Here is a 19,302-nt window from a genome sequence, read left to right on the forward strand (position 1 = left end):
GACAGTCAGGGACAAAATCGCTGGTAAAACCCACTTGGAGTGAGAAAATGATAGTTTTAAAAACATTTTGGGAATCCTCATTAAATTTCCTATCCAATAACCTGAAAAAACACTACAAAATTTGGTACAGTCAGTGAGGAAAGCGGTGTCAAAATTTGAACTGCCAGAAACACAGTTTGAAAGGACAGTCAGGGACAAAATCGCTGGTAAAACCCACTTGGAGTGAGAAAATTATAGTTTTAAAAACATTTTGGGAATCCTCATTAAATTTCCTATCCAATAACCTGAAAAAACACTACAAAATTTGGTACAGTCAGTGAGGAAAGCGGTGTCAAAATTTGAACTGCTAGAATCACAGTTTGAAAGGACAGTCAATGACAAAATCGCGGGTAAAACCCACTTGTAGTGAGAAAACGACAGTTTTAAGAAAATTTTGGGAATCCTCATTAAATTTCCTATACCATAACCTGAAAAACACTACAAAATTTGGTACAGTCAGGGAGAAAACCGGTGTCAAAATTTGAACTAGCAAAAAGACAGTTTGAAAGGACAGTCAGAGACAAAATCGCTTGTAAAACCCGCTTAGAGTGAAAAAATGTCTGTTTTAAGCACATTTTTGGAATCCTCATTAAATTTCCTATCCAATAACCTAAAAAAACACTACAAAATTTGGTACAGTCAGTGAGGAAAGCGGTGTCAAAGTTTAAACTGCCAGAAACACAGTTTGAAAGGACAGTCAGGGACAAAATCGCCTGTAAAACCCACTTGGAGTGAGAAAATGACAGTTTTAATAACATTTTGGGAATCCTCTTTAAATTTCCTATTCAATAACCTGAAAAAACACTACAAAATTTGGTACAGTCAGTGAGAAAAGCGGTGTCGAAATTTGAACTACCAGAAAGACAGTTTGAACAGTCAGGGACAAAATGTAAAAAAAAATTATTGACATTTAAAACTGGACCACCCTGTATACAAAGTGTTTTTTGTGATTTTTTTTTACCGAAAAAAAGACAATAACATGTCCGACGAGGAAGACTACTCGGCCAGCGTAAACGCCATCATACAACGTCGCGCTTCCACTAAACGCTCAAAGAAGCAAACGAGAAGAACGAGCAGCCCTTTTGGTGCAGAAACCTCAAATCCGGACCGTCGTAGGTCCTCGGTGTTCACCACCAGTTCGGGCGAGTACGTTTTCCTCCTTTAGGGCTTCATCAGTACGGAAACGTTCATTTCCAGCACCGCAATCACCGTGGACGAGCACGCAGTGAACGAGGTGGCTCAGGAGGAGATTTTCGAGAACATCAGGTTGCACAAGGAGGTTCTGAGCAACGTCAAGATGCAACCGTGGAACATGAGAAAGAAATTGAGACTGGTGGTGCAGGCTAAAAGTTACATTAAGAAGCACGAGGGTCAATTGCAAGAACGACTCGCTCAAAGTCATTCCACCAAAGATATGCTGGCCAGATGGAATATTGTGCTGATTAAGGTGAGTGAATGGGATGGTGGGCAGTTTAGCACCAAAACCTTCCATTCCAGAAATGGCAGAAATGGAAAAGGGAACTAACCAACATGTCTATGTGGTTCATCCCCTGGGAATTGAAAATCAAGGAAATTGAGTCCCATTTTGGGTCGGTGGTGGCTTCCTATTTCATTTTTTTACGTTGGTTGTTTTGGGTCAACATTGTCATCGCTGTAGCCATTATTTCCTTCGTTACTATACCGGAGGTAAGTTAACAATTGATTTATCAAAATATATCAACAAGTTCTAATAATTCAATTAGAATGGAAATTGCTAGGAGAGTCGATGGACTCTCTGTTTGATTAAAAAGGCGTGAGAGGGTGGCTCAATTAACCCTCTTCGGCTTTTACGGGTGTGTTTCCATTTGTAGTTAGGATTTGGAATGTTAAAGTTTAGGCAACCAAACATACACAAGTTACACAGTGTTGCTTACCGAAAGTGGTTTGATTTTAAATGTTTTCAACCAACTTTATTATTACACACAGTTACATTACTTTATCAACAATTATTATTATAGTTTTGACGTTGTCAAGTAAATTTCTCTATTTTTAACTTAATTTTTAAATTTTGTAGTCAATTTTCAATTTTTGTCATCCTTTTTGACAATTTCAAGTAAATTTTTCTATTTTTAAGTGAATTTTCAAATTTTGTAGTCAATTTTAAATTTTCATTTTACATTTTTACCTTTTCAAGTAAATGTTTCTATTTTTAAGTTGATTTTCAATTTTTGTAGTCAATTTTCAATTTTCAATTTCCGTTTTGACGTTTTCAAGTAAATTTATCTTTTTTTAAGTGAATTTTCAAATTTTGTAGTCAATTTTAAATTTTCCTTTTCAGTTTTGACATTGTCAAGTAAATTTTTCTATTTTTAAGTTGATTTCCAAATTTTGTAGTCAATTTTCAATTTTCATTTTGCATTTTTACCTTTTCAAGTAAATGCTTCTATTTTTAAGTTGATTTTCAAATTTTGTAGTAAATTTTCAATTTTTACTATCAATTATGACGTTTTCAAGTAAATTTCTCTATTTTTAAGTTGACTTTCAAATTTTGTAGTCAATTTTCAATTTTCTTTACCAGTTTTGACGTTTTTTAGTAAATTTCTTTCTTTTTACATTGATCTTCAAATTTTGCAGTCAATTTTCAATTTTTGTTATCAGTATTGACATTTTCAAGTAAATTTATCTTTTTTTAAGTTTATTTTCAAATTTTGTAGTCAATTTTTTAGATATTTAAGTGTTTAGTTTTAGCTTTTAATTGATTTTACACTGTACTTTTTTACATTTTTACTTATTTACATATTTACTTATCTCTGTATTCCTTATAGCAAATTTGCTAAATAAACGTATTATTAACTATTGCAGACATTGAGTTTTTTGAAAATTTTTATTATTTTTTATAAAATTTTACAAAAATTGAAAACTTCAAATCAAAATGAAATGAAATTTTATATTTAAAAAAAAAAATTCAAAAATTCTTTAAATTGCGGACGAAATCATGTAACTTTAAAAAAATTTCAAAAATTTAGAAACTTTTCAAAATAACGGAAAGGAACACGTGATCATAAAAAATAGAAAATCCCTTAACATTAAAAATTTTCAACGATTTCAAAAAAATTTCAAAAAGTTGGCCACTTTGCAATATAACGGAAAGGAACACGTGATCATAAAAAATAGAAAATCCCATAAACTTGAAAATTTTCAAATTTCAAAAAAATTTCAAAAAGTTGGAAACTTTGCAATATAACGGAAAGGAACACGTGATCATAAAAAATAGAAAATCCCTTAACCTTGAAAATTTTCAACAATTTCAAAAAAAATTTCAAAAATTTGGAAACTTTTCAAATATAACGGAAAGGAACACGTGATCATAAAAAATAGAAAATCCCTTAACCTTGAAAATTTTCAAATTTCAAAAAAATTTCAAAAAGTTGGAATCTTTGCAATATAACGGAAAGGTACACGTGATCATAAAAAATTGAAAATCCCATACCTTGAAAATTTTCAAATTTCAAAAAAATTTCAAAAAATTGGAAACTTTGCAATATAACGGAAAAGAACACGTGATCATAAAAAATAGAAACATTGACAACCCCCGAAAATGGCAGAAGGTCACGTGACCTTAAAACTGCACAAGTGTTTGAAATTTTTAAAAATTGTGAAACCGTTGAAAATTCACGTGATTTCATTTTTTTTTTTAAATAAAATTGAATAAAGTCGTCGAAATGGCGAAAAGTCTCATATTTGAAATTTTTTCAACAAACTTTCAAAAAACGTCACGTGACTTTGAGATATGAGAAATATTGTAAAAAAAACCAAATTTTTTGATTTCCTAAAACTGTCAAAACGTTGGAAAGTCACGTGATTTCAATTTTTTTTAAATAAAAATGGCAGAAAGTCACCTGACCTTAAAATTGCACAAATTTTTGAAAATTTTAAAAATCGTGAAATGGTTGGAAAGTCACGTGATTTCAATTTTTTTGGAATTTAAATTGAATAAAGTCGTCAAAATGGTCAAAAGTCTCATATTTGTCATTTTTTCAAAAACCCTCACGTGACGTTTATGATCACGTGTTCCTTTCCGTTATTTTGAAAAGTTTCCAACTTTTTGAAATTTTTTTGAAATTTGAAAATTTTCAAGGTTATGGGATTTTCTATTTTTTTTGATCACACAAATTTAACAGGAAAGATTGGTCAACTTTGAAGCCCTCTAGCGGCCAAACCATACAAATTATCAACCAAAGGGGACTTATTTTTGAAAAGCCCATTTCATTGACAATCCATCGACATATAAATGTATATACCTTGTCGGTCAGATAAAGGAGTTATTAAGGTTTAAACAAAACAGTGCCCAGAAATTTAACAGGAAAGATTGGTCAACTTTGAAGCCCTCTAGCGGCCAAACCATACAAATTATCAACCAAAGCGGCCATATTTTTGAAAAGCTCATTTCATTGGCAATCCATTGACATATAAATTTATATAGCTTGTCAGTCAAATAAAGGAGTTATTAAGGGTTAAACAAAACAGTGCACAAAAATTTAACAGGAAAGATTGGTCAACTTTGAAGCCCTCTAGCGGCCAAACCATACAAATTATCAACCAAAGGGGCCATATTTTTGGAAAGCTCATTTCATTGACAATCCATCGACATATAAATGTATATACCTTGTCGGTCAGATAAAGGAGTTATTAAGGTTTAAACAAAACAGTGCCCAGAAATTTAACAGGAAAGATTGGTCAACTTTGAAGCCCTCTAGCGGCCAAACCATACAAATTATCAACCAAAGGGGCCATATTTTTGGAAAGCTCATTTCATTGACAATCCATCGACATATAAATTTATATAGCTTGTCAGTCAGATAAAGGAGTTATTAAGGTTTAAACAAAACAGTGCACAAAAATTTAACAGGAAAGATTGGTCAACTTTGAAGCCCTCTAGCGGCCAAACCATACAAATTATCAACCAAAGGGGCCATATTTTTGGAAAGCTCATTTCATTGACAATCCATCGACATATAAATTTATATAGCTTGTCAGTCAGATAAAGGAGTTATTAAGGTTTAAACAAAACAGTGCACAAAAATTTAACAGGAAAGATTGGTCAACTTTGAAGCCCTCTAGCGGCCAAACCATACAAATTATCAACCAAAGCGGCCATATTTTTGAAAAGCTCATTTCATTGGCAATCCATTGACATATAAATTTATATAGCTTGTCAGTCAAATAAAGGAGTTATTAAGGGTTAAACAAAACAGTGCACAAAAATTTAACAGGAAAGATTGGTCAACTTTGAAGCCCTCTAGCGGCCAAACCATACAAATTATCAACCAAAGGGGCCATATTTTTGGAAAGCTCATTTCATTGACAATCCATCGACATATAAATTTATATAGCTTGTCAGTCAAATAAAGGAGTTATTAAGGGTTAAACAAAACAGTGCACAAAAATTTAACAGGAAAGATTGGTCAACTTTGAAGCCCTCTAGCGGCCAAACCATACAAATTATCAACCAAAGGGGCCATATTTTTGAAAATCCCATTTCATGGGCAATCCATCAACATATAAATTTATACAGCTTGTCGGTCAAATAAAGGAGTTATTAAGGGTTAAACAAAACAGTGCACAAAAATTTAACAGGAAAGATTGGTCAACTTCGAAGCCCTCTAGCGGCCAAACCATACAAATTATCAACCAAAGGGGCCATATTTTTGGAAAGCTCATTTCATTGACAATCCATTGACATATAAATTTATATAGCTTGTCAGTCAAATAAAGGAGTTATTAAGGGTTAAACAAAACAGTGCACAAAAATTTAACAGGAAAGATTGGTCAACTTTGAAGCCCTCTAGCGGCCAAACCATACAAATTATCAACCAAAGCGGTCATATTTTTGGAAAGCCCATTTGATTGGCAATCCATTGACATATAAAAGTTTATACAGTGGCAGTCAAATAAGGCAGTTATTTGGGTTCAAATAAAACAGTGCACAAAAATTTAACAAGAAAGATTGATCAACTTTGAAGCCCTCTAGCGGCCAAACCATACAAATTATCAACCAAAGCTGCCATATTTTTGAAATGCTCATTTCATTGGCAATCCATCGACATATAAATTTATGTAGCTTGTCGGTCAAATAAAGGAGTTATTAAGGGTTAAACAGAACAGTGCAAATTAAACAAAATTTGGGTAAAATGGTTAATTTTGTCTGTTATAAACATTTTTTTTGGCCAAAATTTTTTGGGTATTGTCACTGTTGCCAAACTTCAATATTTTAACTTTTAAACTCCATATTAATGGTAATAAACCAAATTTTTTTGCAGTTTTCATAATTTGTTAGAGTATGATTGCCACTTCTTTTGAAACTTTCAGAAACACTGTTTTTTAGTAGATTTTTAGTATTACTAGAGTTGAATTAGAGATTCTGATGATTTAAGGCATTTTAGGCAACCCATAATACTGGACCAATAAAACACCTAATCACTCCAAGCTGTCTTTGATTGTAGTTTCCTTTTCCAAGTAATTTTTAAACTCTAAATCAACTTTAAGGTAGTAAGTACCATGGGGGAAGCTTTTGTTAGCTGCGATACCCATTGGGTACCACGTGACATTGCGATACAACAGCCAATCGGAATAGAGGAAAGCCCGGAATAAGGAGGGGTTCTTTATCGATACTGTCCAGTATTCAGTCGCTCTGATATGACTACAAGACCCTAAAAAAAACACCGATTTTCCTCCACTTTTGCAGTTTTTTAGTAAAAAACTCACAAGATTCACATCCGGGCTGTATTTCTCCTCCGTTTGGATAAAAGTCCAAGTGTCCCCCAGGTAGTACACTGCCAATTCGGCCAGCGTTAGTGTGAATTACATCGACAAAATCAGCGTCCGTAGGATCCAAAACCTCGTCCAAATACTCCATGTGGGGCCACTCGTAAAGGGGTCCAGCTGGATCCAAACCTGTAATCCTGTTTGCAACCCCCACAATCCTGAAATATCCACATTTTTTCAAAACTCACCTACCAACCTTTCTCATGGCGGTTTTCTGGACTTTCAGGCCTACGTACCCCGCTATTTGAGCCCCCATACTGTGTCCAATTAAGTGCACTCTGGACATGTTAATACCTGTAAACCTGTTGTGTTTTTAGGTTAGTATATGTGTGGGATAGAGGTGCTAATTTGGGACTGACCTGTTTAAACTGGAAAGTAGTCGGAAAACCTGTTTGGACACGACGGGGGTGTGGACGCGTGCTTCCACGTAAACAGCGTGGGATAATGGGGCCCAATCCACCACTATCACGTTCCACAGTCGGGTTTTGGCCATAACTAAATTTGTTCGATTTTTTTTTATTTGAAAAAACACTTGAGAAGCTCCAAAATGTCTTGCACAAGCTTACAAAACAGTCTAAAAGCTTCCAAATGCTCTTCGTCTAGTCTAGAAGCTTTTAAAACATGACAAGACAATCTAGAGGCTTCCAAATGCTCTGCATCTATTCTAGAAGCTCTCAAAACATTTCAAGTTAGTCTAAAAGTTTCCGTATGCTTCTAAAGCAGTCAGAAGCTTTCCAAAAGCTTTTAGAACAGTCCATAAGCCTCCAAATGCTCTTCATCTAGTCTAGAAGCTTTCAAAACATTTCAAGACAGTCTAAAGGCTTCTGGTATGCTTCTAAAGCAGTCAGAAACTTTTCAAAAGCTTTTAGAACAGTCCATAAGCTTCCAAATGCTCTTCATCTAGTTTAGAAGCTTTGAAAAGATTTCAAGACAGTCTAAACGCTTCCGTATGCTTCTCAAACAGTCGGAAGCTTTCCAAAAGCTTTCAGGACAGTCCATAAGCTTCCAAATGCTCTTCATCTAGTCTAGAAGCTTTCAAAACATTTCAAGACAATCTAAAAGCTTCTGTATGCTTCTAAAACCGTCGGAAGCCTTCTAAAAGCTTTTAGAACAGTCCATAAGCTTCCAAATGCTCTTCATCTAGTCTAGAAGCTCGCAAAACATTTCAAGACAGTCTAAAGGCTTCTGTATGCTTCTCAAACAGTCGGAAGCTTTCCAAAAGCTTTTAGAACAGTCCATAAGCTTCCAAATGCTCTTCATCTAATCTAGAAGCTTTGAAAACATTTCAAGACAGTCTAAACGCTTCTGTATGCTTCTAAAGCAGCCAGAAACTTTCCAAAAGCTTTTAGAACAGTCCATAAGCTTCCAAATGCTCTTCATCTAGTCTAGAAGCTTTCAAAACATTTCAAGACAGTCTAAAGGCTTCTGTATGCTTCTAAAGCAGTCGAAAGCCTTCCAAAAGCTTTTAGAACAGTCCATAAGCTTCCAAATGCTCTTCATCTAGTCTAGAAGCTTTCAAAACATTTCAAGACAGTCTAAACGCTTCCGTATGCTTCTAAAACAGTCAAAAGCTTTCTAAAAGCTTCCAAATGCTCTTCATCTAGTCTAGAAGCTTTCAAAACATTTCAAGACAGTCTAAAGGCTTCTGTATGCTTCTAAAGCAGTCGAAAGCCTTCCAAAAGCTTTTAGAACAGTCCATAAGCTTCCAAATGCTCTTCATCTAGTCTAGAAGCTTTCAAAACATTTCAAGACAGTCTAAACGCTTCCGTATGCTTCTAAAACAGTCAAAAGCTTTCTAAAAGCTTCCAAATGCTCTTCATCTAGTCTAGAAGCTTTCAAAACATTTCAAGACAGTCTAAAGGCTTCTGTATGCTTCTAAAGCAGTCGAAAGCCTTCCAAAAGCTTTTAGAACAGTCCATAAGCTTCCAAATGCTCTTCATCTAGTCTAGAAGCTTTCAAAACATTTCAAGACAGTCTAAACGCTTCCGTATGCTTCTAAAACAGTCAAAAGCTTTCTAAAAGCTTCCAAATGCTCTTCATCTAGTCTAGAAGCTTTCAAAACATTTCAAGACAGTCTTAAGGCTTCTGTATGCTTCTAAAGCAGTCGAAAGCCTTCCAAAAGCTTTTAGAACAGTCTAAAAGCGTCCAAATGCTCTTCATCTAGTCTAGAAGCTCTCAAAATATTTCAAGACAGTCTAAAAGCTTCCGCATGCTTCTAAAGCAGTCGAAAGCCTTCCAAAAGCTTTTAGAACAGTCCATAAGCTTCCAAATGCTCTTCATCTAGTCTAGAAGCTCTCAAAACATTTCAAGACAGTCTAAAAGCTTCCGCATGTTTCTAAAACAGTCAAAAGCTTTCTAAAAGCTTCCAAATGCTTTTCATCTAGTCTAGAAGCTTTCAAAACATTTCAAGACAGTCTAAAGGCTTCTGTATGCTTCTCAAACAGTCGGAAGATTTCCAAAAGCTTTTAAAACAGCCTAAAAGCTTCCGTACGCTTCTAAAGCAGTCGGAAGCCTTCCAAAAGCTTTTAGAACAGTCTAAAAGCTTCCAAATGCTATTCATCCAGTCCAGAAGCTTTTAAAACATGACAAGACAGTCTAAAAGCTTCTGTATGCTTCTAAAGCAGCCAGAATCTTTCCAAAAGCTTTTAGAACAGTCTAAAAACTTCCAAATGCTCCTCATCTAGTCTAGAATCTTTTAAAACATTTCAAGACAGTTTAAAAGCTTCCGAATGCTTCTATAAAAGTTGGAAGCCTTCTAAAAGCTTTTAAAACAGTCTAAAAGCTTCCAAATGCTCTTCATCTAGTCTAGGAGCTCCCAAATGGTTTCAAAACAGTCTAAACGCTTCTGTATGCTTCTCAAACAGTCGGAAGCTTTCCAAAAGCTTTTAGAACAGTCCATAAGCTTCCAAATGCTCTTCATCTAGTCTAGAGAAGCTCTCAAAACATTACAAAACAGTCTAAAAGCTTCCGTATGCTTCTAGAGCAGTTTAACAGCTTCCAAAAACTTCTAGAACCATCTACGAAGGTTTGAAATGCCTTAAAAGCAGTCCAGAACCTTCAATGTTCTTTAAACTGATCAAGCACCTTCCAGATGCTCCTAAAGTAGTCTAAAAAGGTTTTCAAACACTATAGAAACTTCAAAATGCTTCTCAAACCGTCAGAAGCTTTCCAAAAGCTTTTAGAACAGTCTAAAAGCTTCCAAATGCTCTTCATCTAGTCTAGAAGCTTTCAAAACAGTCTAAAAAAGCTTCTATATGCTTCTAAAGCAGTCGGAAGCCTTCCAAAAGCTGTTAGAACAGGCTAAAAGCTTCCAAATGTTCTTCATCTAGTCTAGAAGATTTCAAAACAGTTTAAAAGCTTCTGTATGCTTCTGAAGAAGTTGGAAGCCTTCCAAAACCTTTTAGAACAGTCCATAAGCTTCCAAATGCTCTTCATCTAGTCTAGAAGCTTTCAAAACAGTTTAAAAGCTTCTGTATGCTTCTGCAGCAGTCGGAAGCCTTCCAAAAGCTTTTAGAACAGTCGATAAGTTTCCAAATGCTCTTCATCTAGTCTAGAAGCTTTCAAAACAGTCTAAAAGCTTCTGTATGCTTCTAAAACAGTTGGAAGCCTTCCAAAAGCTTTTAGAACAGTATAAAAGTTTCCAAATGCTCTTCATCTAGTCTAGAAGCTCCCAAAAGATTTAAAGGTCTAAATCTTCCAAAAAATTCTAGAACCGTCTAAAAGATTCCTCTAAATCATTCCAGAACCTTCAATACGCTCTTTGAACTGTCCAAAACCTTCCAAATATGCTCCTCAAGCAGTTCAAAAAAAATTTGAAAATTTTCTAAAGCAGTTTCAAAAAATTTCGAAAACTTCTCAAAAAAAAGTGAAAAATGTCTGAAAGAGTTTTGTGCTTTTTTGAAGCTTTCTTACAAACTTTCATGCCAATCAAAACTAACCAAATGTGAAGCATTTGCGTAGATCCCAGCACGATGGATCTAGTTTGTGATTGGTCAGAAAAAGCACTTTTTTGACCAATCACAAACTGGACGCATATACTGCACATGTTTGACTAATTCAATTTTGTTTCTATTGGTAGAGGGAATTTAAGAAAATCCTGGGAAGTATCTTGTAACGTATTACCTTCACGCATTTCAACCAACCAGGGCACGTCCCTTTTATGCGACCAACCGTGTATAAGAACTTTAGTGTCCAGGCTGGGGTCCAATTGCTCCAAACATGTTGGGTCGTCCACCCAAATTTGGATAGGTTGGGACAAGTTCCGGCTGGTGAAAAAAGCAAACTTAACCTGTACTAGCACAAAGTGACATATAACTTACTACTGGTATAAAAAGAAAGTGACGTCACTTTCAGGGGGGTGATAGTTATACAGGGTGGACATGTTCACGACGGGGTAGAATAACGAATGAGAAGGTTTACACCCTACACAACACAGGAGCAACACAAACCACATATTTGACACTCTGTTTGTTAAGTAAATAGTGTTGATTTGGCAAAAACCTTGTTAATTTGTTGTTTAGATTATAACGGCAGACACTACAAGGTTGGGCAAAATATCGGATGCGATTATCGACCGAAAGTACGTGCTGAGCGAGGAAAAGTACAATTCCACCAATTTCCTCACCTTGTGGAACTTTGAGGGGGTTTTTAAGTACTCTCCCCTGTTCTACGGTTGGTATTCCAATCGTGACTACAACGATTCAGCCATTTTCAACACTTTTAACGGCTCCAGCACTGGATATAGGCTGCCTTTCGCCTACTTTATCACCGGACTGATTGTCTACGCCTACAGTTTTGTAGCCACTTTAAGAAAGTTGGTTTTTCCCTCAAAAAACAGCCCAACAAGCTAAAGTTAGTGAATTTCTAGAATGGCAGAAAACTCCAGAATGTCAAAACTGTCGGAAAAAGACGACGAGTGTATCTTCAGCTGGAAACTATTCACAGCCTGGGATTATATGATTGGCAACGCCGAAACCGCCCATAATCGGGTGGCATCTATTGTAATGGGGTTCAAGGAGGCTTTGCTGGAAGAAGCCGAGAAAAAAAGAGAATCGCGCAAGTCTGGTTTTGTTTTTTAAACTCTTTTTTTCGGGTTTTCCAACTTCAACTTTTTCAGTTGGAAAGTGATTTGCATCAGAGTGCTGGTGAACAGTCTAGTTCTGGCTTTGCACACCTGCTCTGCCTACGCCGTGGTGGTGGTGGTGGCCCGATCAAACGACGAGGAGGCCAACAGTACCGTGTGGAGGCAGAACGAAATCACCGTGGTGATGACCTTAATCACCTTTTTCTTTCCCATGATGTTTGAAGTGTTGGGATTCGCCGAACAGTTTCATCCCAGAACGCAGTTGATGCTCCAATTGGCTCGGTATAACAGTGGGTCCGTAAAGTGTGGATTGAAATTCAGGGAATTTCAGACAAATGCTCGGATACCACTTACTTTTACTCCCTAGGGAGTAAAAGTGCCCCATGGGTGCGTATTCTTGAAACTAGAGAAGGGATAATCAAAGAGCTGTAGAATGTGACAGGAATCCGCTATTTTCAGCTTGTCCAGTCACATTCTATCAACAATTCTCTTGAGAATATCGCTCCCTGCTTTTAAGATTTAGGGCCCAGAAAGCCTGAAAACATCTTCTTCCCTAGGAAGTAAAATAAGTGTCCCCTGGGTGTGACATTCTTGAAACAAGAGAAAGGAATAATCAAAGAGCTGTAGAATGTGACAGAAATCCGCTAATTTCATCATTATTCAGCTGTGTTGAGCCAATTTTCACGCCCTCTAGCGGCTAAACCGGACAACTAAGCCGTGCCCACTCAACGTCACGTGATAGCCCCGACGTCACAGAGACTGTTTTCATCAAGAATTTGTCAGAAATGACGTCACAAGAACTGAAAATTGTCCGAAAAGTGTCCAATACAGTAAAAAATGTTTTTCTGTGTAAGAGTTGTCAAAATTGACTTTTTAGGCATTTATGGTGTCTTAAAGTAATCAAACAACGTCACAGAAACTGTTTTCTCTAAAAATTGTCAGAATTGACGTCATAAAGACTGAAAAATGTTCGAAAATCGTCAAATACAGTCAATCACAGTTTTTCTGTTTTGGAGTTGTCAAAATTGACTTTTTAGGCATTTCTGCTGTCTTAAAGTAATCAAACGACGTCACAGAGACAGTTTGTATCTAGAAATTGTCAGAATTGACGTCATAAAGACTGAAAAATGTTCGAAAACCGTCAAATACAGTCAATCACGGTTTTTCTGTTTTGGAGTTGTCAAAATTGACTTTTTAGGCATTTCTGGTGTCTTTAAGTAGTCAAACGACGTCACAGAGACTGTTTTCATCAAGAATTTGTCAGAAATGACGTCATAAGAACTGAAAATTGTCCGAAAAGTGTCCAATACAGTAAAAAATGTTTTTCTGTGTTAGAGTTGTCAAAATTGACTTTTTAGGCATTTCTGGTGTCTTAAAGTAGTCAAACAACGTCACAGAGACTGTTTTCTCAAGAAATTGTCAGAATTGACGTCATAAAGACTGAAAAATGTCCGAAAATCGTCAAATACAATCAATCACAGTTTTTCTGTTTTGGAGTTGTCAAAATTGACTTTTTAGGCATTTCTGCTGTCTTAAAGTAATCAAACGACGTCACAAAGACTATTTTCGTCTAAAAATTGTCAGAATTGACGTCATAAATACTGAAAAATGTCCGAAAATCGTCAAATACAGTCAATCACAGTTTTTCTGTTTTGGAGTTGTCAAAATTGACTTTTTAGGCATTTCTGCTGTCTTAAAGTAGTCAAACGACGTCACAGAGACAGTTTGTATCTAAAAATTGTCAGAAATGACGTCATAAGGACTGAAAATTGTCCGAAAAGTGTCCAATACAGTAAAAAATGTTCTCCCTAGGGAGTTAAAGTGCCCCCTGGGTGCGTATTCCTGAAACGAGGGAAAGGAATAATCAAAGACCTGTAGAATGTGACAGGAATCCGGCCATTTTCAGCTTGTTCTGTCACATTCTATCAAGAATTCTCTTGAGAATTTCGTTCCCTGCTTTCAAGAATTATAGGTCCAGAGAGACTGAAAACATCTTCCTCCCTAGGGAGTAAAATAAGTGCCCCCTGGGTGCGTATTCTTGAAACGAGGGAAAGAAATAATCAAAGACCCTAGAATGTGACAGGAATCCGCTATTTTCAGCTTGTCCAGTCACATTCTATCAAAAATTCTCTTGAGAATATCGTTCCCTGCTTTCAAGAATTAGGGTCCAGAGAGACTGAAAACATTTTCCTCCCTAGGGAGTATTGGACACTTTTCGGACAATTTTCAGTCTTTATGACGTCATTTCTGACAAATTCTTGATGAAAACAGTCTCTGTGACGTCGTTTGACTATTTTAAGACACCAGAAATGCCTAAAAAGTCAATTTTGACAACTCTTACACAGAAAAACATTTTTTACTGTATTGGACACTTTTCGGACAATTTTCAGTCCTTATGACGTCATTTCTGAGAAATTCTTGATGAAAACAGTCTCTGTGACGTCGTTTGACTACTTAAAGACAGCAGAAATACCTAAAAAGTCAATTTTGACAACTCTTACACAGAAAAACATTTTTTACTGTATTGGACACTTTTCGGACAATTTTCAGTCCTTATGACGTCATTTCTGACAAATTCTTGATGAAAACAGTCTCTGTGACGTCGTTTGACTACTTAAAGACAGCAGAAATACCTAAAAAGTCAATTTTGACAACTCTAACACAGAAAAACATTTTTTACTGTATTGGACACTTTTCGGACAATTTTCAGTCTTTATGACGTCAATTCTGACAATTTCTAGAGAAAACGGTCTCTGTGACATCGTTTGACTATTTTAAGACACCAGAAATGCCTAAAAAGTCAATTTTGACAACTCTAACACAGAAAAACATTTTTTACTGTATTGGACACTTTTCGGACAATTTTCAGTTCTTATGACGTCATTTCTGACAAATTCTTGATGAAAACAGTCTCTGTGACGTCGTTTGACTATTTTAAGACACCAGAAATGCCTAAAAAGTCAATTTTGACAACTCCAAAACAGAAAAACTGTGATTGACTGTATTTGACGATTTTCGGACATTTTTCAGTCTTTATGACGTCAATTCTGACAATTTCTAGAGAAAACAGTCTCTGTGACGTTGTTTTACTACTTTAAGACACCAGAAATGCCTAAAAAGTCAATTTTGACAACTCTAACACAGAAAAACATTTTTTACTGAATTGGACACTTTTCAGACAATTTTCAGTCCTTATGACGTCATTTCTGAGAAATTCTTGATGAAAACAGTCTCTGTGACGTCGTTTGACTACTTAAAGACAGCAGAAATGCCTAAAAAGTCAATTTTGACAACTCCAAAACAGAAAAACTGTGATTGACTGTATTTGACGATTTTCGGACATTTTTCAGTCTTTATGACGTCAATTCTGACAATTTCTAGAGAAAACAGTCTCTGTGACGTCGTTTGACTATTTTAAGACACCAGAAATGCCTCAAAAGTCAATTTTGACAACTCCAAAACAGAAAAACTGTGATTGACTGTATTTGACGATTTTCGGACAATTTTCAGTTCTTATGACGTCATTTCTGACAAATTCTTGATGAAAACAATCTGTGACGTCGTTTGACTACTTAAAGACAGCAGAAATGCCAAAAAAGTCAATTTTGACAACTCTAACACAGAAAAAATTTTTTTACTGTATTTGACAATTTTCGGACAATTTTCACTCCTTATGACGCAATTTCTGATGACAATTTCTAGATACAAACAGTCTCTGTGACGTCGTTTGACTACTTAAAGACAGCAGAAATTCCTAAAAAGTCAATTTTGACAACTCCAAAACAGAAAAACTGTGATTAACTGTATTTGACGATTTTCGGACATTTATCAGTCTTTATGACGTCAATTCTGAAAATTTCTAGATACAAACTGTCTCTGTGACGTCGTTTGACTACTTTAAGACAGCAGAAATGCCTAAAAAGTCAATTTTGACAACTCTAACACAGAAAAAAATTTTTTACTGTATTGGACACTTTTCGGACAATTTTCACTCCTTATGACGCAATTTCTGACAATTTCTAGATACAAACAGTCTCTGTGACGTCGTTTGACTACTTAAAGACCGCAGAAATGCCTAAAAAGTCAATTTTGACAACTCCAAAACAGAAAAACTGTGATTGACTGTATTTGACGATTTTCGGACAATTCTGTCAAGTTTTAGACGTTAACAGTCTCTGTGACGTCGGGGCTATCACGTGACGTTGAGTGGGCACGGCTTAGTTGTCCGGTTTAGCCGCTAGAGGGCGTGAAAATTGGCTCAACACAGCTGAATATCGACCCGGGATATGCTACATGAAACGTACCCAGAACATTACGTAGAAACTATATGGAAAATGTCACCTCAAAGGTACTCAAATATCTCAATTTTGGGACAGCCTGTAGTGTATCAAATTTCCTGAAATTTCCTGTATTTTAATCGATACTTTATGGAATAAAGTCTCTTTGTGGGACTCTAATTGGGGTTGTTTTGCAGGATAATGTTTTTGAATCTTTTAAACTTGTACTCCTTGATTTTTGCGCTCTTTGACAAGATCAACAACATGGTAATTTCCAGCATTTTTCTTGGTACTTTCTTACCAGTTTAAAGTGGTAATTGTTTAGACTGGCACTCTGCAAAACATCAAGCACAACATCTCCGAACTCATCACCACCGAAAGTCCTGTCCCACCAAGTGAAGTAGGTGAACTAGTCCAGTGCGCTTGCACTGACTTTGTCCATCCCCCCTCAACCACGCCCCTGTCTTCACTAAGTCAACTGAGCGAGAATTTAGTCACCACACTAGTGGAAAGCAACGCCACCTACTGGAACGACACCACACCTCCAGACTCATATTTGAGCGACTTTCTCGACCCATTTCAGTCACAAACAGACTATTTAAACTGGCTCCTGTCATCGTTTGATAACTTAACCACAGAACCACCCATCACTACCACTAGTTGGCCCACTGAAGCCCAGAGATTCGATTCAACAACAAATTACTGTCTGGAATTGTGCACGAACCTTCTGGAAACCACCACAAGTTCAGAGCTGGAGTTTCGTAACAAACTGAACCGACTGAACTACACTATGAGCTCCAAATTGAGGAATCACTGTTGGGAAACCATGTTCGGACAGGAACTGATCAAGTTAACCGTGATGGACTTGTTTGTTTGCGGTATTTCAGTGTTGGTTATGGATTTTTTCAGGGGAATATTCGTACGGTACATGAACCGGTGCTGGTGCTGGGATTTGGAGAAAAAGTTTCCCCAATATGGAGACTTTAAGGTGGCAGAAAACATTTTGCATTTAGGTAGCAAGTTTCCAAAACCAAATGGGTGTTAGTTAGTTACATTTTTATTGCAGTAAACAACCAAGGTATGGTGTGGATGGGTATGTTCTTCTCTCCTGGTTTGGTGGTCTTAAACGTCATCAAACTGTACCTACTCATGTATTTAAGGGCCTGGGCTGTCCTAACGTGCAACGTCCCTCACGAAATAATCTTCCGGGCTTCCAGGTAACTGAATTGAAACTAAAAAACTCGAGTTAATCTACTTTTTTAGGTCCAACAACTTCTACTACGCTCTGTTGCTTCTGATGCTGTTTCTGTGCGTGTTGCCCGTTGGTTATGCGGTGGTGTGGATTGAACCTTCCTGGCATTGTGGTCCTTTTTCCGGCTACAAGAAAATCCTGCACATTTTCACTAAAACCATCCGCACCAATTTATCCCCCACCATGCACACGGTGCTTGATGTTATAGTGTCCCCTGCCATTGTTATACCACTCTTACTGTTGTTGGTGCTGATTATCTACTACCTTCTCAGCTTGACCGGAGCCTTAAGGGAGGCTAATAACGACCTTAAGGTGTTGTGCGTTTAAATTAGTGGGATTTAATGAAATATTCTGTGTGTGTGTGATACTTAGATTCAGCTGAGACGTGAACGTACTGAGGAGAGGAGGAAAATGTTTCAATTGGCTGACAGACGACGTCGTGCAGGTTCTGGGGGATCGTGCGACCAAACACCGTTCTCCAAGTGGAAACAACTCTTAGGCAACCTGCCCAACAATCGAAGTTGCGATGACACTAGACTGGAATCCGATGCTGTACAATACGAAGAGGAAGAAAAGGAGAACAAAGGAAAAGGTTTGTACAAAATGACAGTCTAGTTAAACTAAACTTGTGTGTAGTTTTCTTCAGCAAACTGATCAAGAAAGCTTTGGGGAAGCCCCAGTCGACGTCTGAAGAAGAACAGGACCAAGCCACCGACACTGATCAGCACGAATCGTTACCCTACGACACTAAAGGACACGGGGAAGCCCACGCCCTTCAAGCGATTATCCACAAGTGGTCTACAAGGAGAAACAGCCAAAAAAACTCAGAACCCAAGGAGGTGACAGTGCCCAGTCCACGCCAAGACTCCTCCTCCTCCACCAAGTCTGATAACATTCCCGTAATCACCATCAGTGAAGATTCCCACGAAGACGGTTTAAGAGTGAAGTGCATGCTAAAAAAACAAACAACAGCAATAGACGAGGATGTAGGGGACTTGGTTGAAAGGGAAAAGGACAGACAGATGATCGTGGAGCAGAGCGGCAGCGACAAATCAACTTCAGAGGATACAGAAGTTAAGGAAGAAGATAGTGTCCACACTATCCTAAACTTTCCACTTGAAGGGAGTGAGTGAAGAAATAAATATAAAAATCTGTGTTATTTATAATGTTATATATGCCACTCATTTGGAAGTTATAGATTAGTCAGTCACACTATAATAGAAATAAATACTTAAAAGTTTAGTAAGGACTTTACAATTCAGCCTTTGTACCTAACATTATAGGCCCTTTTAAGGGCTATTGGTCTGTACATTTGGCTACGCAATCTCCACGTTTAAACATGATTATAATTAAGTTCCTCAATTATAAGATGTGTGTACTAAATGGCTCTGAAACGACTGAAAAATCGCTGGAGCCCTTGTCGTATACGTCAGAAGGTTGTGACTTTGCCCAGTTTGAGGCCGAGCAGTTTGCGCTGTTTCCGGGCGCTCAGTTTCGATAACAGATTGCGGGTGCCTTCTAAAATGTCTTTTTCGTCGTCGAACTCGTCCTGGCAGGACACAAAGCCGCTTTCCGGACGGGATATGGACAAAGGCTCTAGCAGTTCGAACCAACGTTCCACTTTGGCTGTCGACGAAAGCTGCAATTGAGATTTCCACGATGAGAAAAGTGTTTGTACTTATATTGAGGTTGTTTAGGCCCTTACGTCACTTTGACAGCCATTGCAATTCATATGGAAAAGTTTAAGTAACACAGTCACAATTCAACTGAACTAGTCTTTAAACTGTGATTGTACAACCGGACCTTAAGCAACTAAACAGTTCTGTCCTGATCTAACCTCAAAGTAA

General features: G+C 36.9%; 2 protein-coding genes and 1 long non-coding RNA gene across 3 annotated transcripts; 1 reads left to right on the forward strand and 2 right to left on the reverse strand.

Annotated features, from left to right (window-relative positions):
* The first annotated feature begins 1,018 nt into the window (after positions 1 to 1,018).
* LOC145737278 (transmembrane channel-like protein) lies at positions 1,019 to 18,606 on the forward strand. The gene is made up of 12 exons (XM_081991913.1): positions 1,019 to 1,185; positions 1,237 to 1,486; positions 1,537 to 1,725; positions 11,364 to 11,656; positions 11,711 to 11,902; positions 11,960 to 12,208; positions 16,401 to 16,470; positions 16,529 to 17,216; positions 17,270 to 17,420; positions 17,467 to 17,767; positions 17,828 to 18,047; positions 18,092 to 18,606. Exons 1-12 carry the CDS (start codon positions 1,019 to 1,021, stop codon positions 18,586 to 18,588), a joined length of 3,267 nt encoding a protein of 1,088 aa, XP_081848039.1. The 3' UTR covers positions 18,589 to 18,606.
* Positions 6,259 to 11,465, reverse strand: LOC145736960 (pancreatic triacylglycerol lipase-like). Its single transcript, XM_081991529.1, has 6 exons — positions 11,163 to 11,465; positions 10,966 to 11,108; positions 7,203 to 7,338; positions 7,032 to 7,145; positions 6,784 to 6,980; positions 6,259 to 6,728 (listed from the first exon to the last, which is right to left on the reverse strand). Exons 1-6 carry the CDS (start codon positions 11,294 to 11,296, stop codon positions 6,496 to 6,498), a joined length of 957 nt encoding a protein of 318 aa, XP_081847655.1. The 5' UTR covers positions 11,297 to 11,465; the 3' UTR covers positions 6,259 to 6,495.
* Positions 18,606 to 19,302, reverse strand: LOC145736965 (uncharacterized). Its single transcript, XR_014180152.1, has 2 exons — positions 19,161 to 19,302; positions 18,606 to 19,094 (listed from the first exon to the last, which is right to left on the reverse strand). It is a non-coding gene; the product is annotated as an uncharacterized LOC145736965 (long non-coding RNA).

Source organism: Ips typographus, linkage group LG13 (genome assembly GCF_016097725.1).
Source record: "Ips typographus isolate SLU linkage group LG13, UJ_Ityp_2.0, whole genome shotgun sequence".
Taxonomy (NCBI): Eukaryota; Metazoa; Arthropoda; class Insecta; order Coleoptera; family Curculionidae; genus Ips; species Ips typographus.

What these genes read in the sequence shown, in the direction of transcription:
- LOC145736960 (XM_081991529.1), bottom strand. Translation starts at nt 11,296, where the DNA reads ATGTGGTTTGTGTTGCTCCTGTGTTGTGTAGGGTGTAAACCTTCTCAT. An exon ending in GTTGGTTGAAATGCGTGAAG is followed by an intron (nt 7,339 to 10,965) that starts GTAATACGTTAC and finishes GAACAAATTTAG; the next exon opens with TTATGGCCAAAACCCGACTG. An exon ending in ACAGCCCGGATGTGAATCTT is followed by an intron (nt 6,729 to 6,783) that starts GTGAGTTTTTTA and finishes TGTTTTTTTTAG; the next exon opens with GGTCTTGTAGTCATATCAGA.
- LOC145737278 (XM_081991913.1), top strand. Translation starts at nt 1,019, where the DNA reads ATGTCCGACGAGGAAGACTACTCGGCCAGCGTAAACGCCATCATACAA. An exon ending in CCTTCGTTACTATACCGGAG is followed by an intron (nt 1,726 to 11,363) that starts GTAAGTTAACAA and finishes TTTGTTGTTTAG; the next exon opens with ATTATAACGGCAGACACTAC. An exon ending in TTTGTAGCCACTTTAAGAAA is followed by an intron (nt 11,657 to 11,710) that starts GTTGGTTTTTCC and finishes GTGAATTTCTAG; the next exon opens with AATGGCAGAAAACTCCAGAA.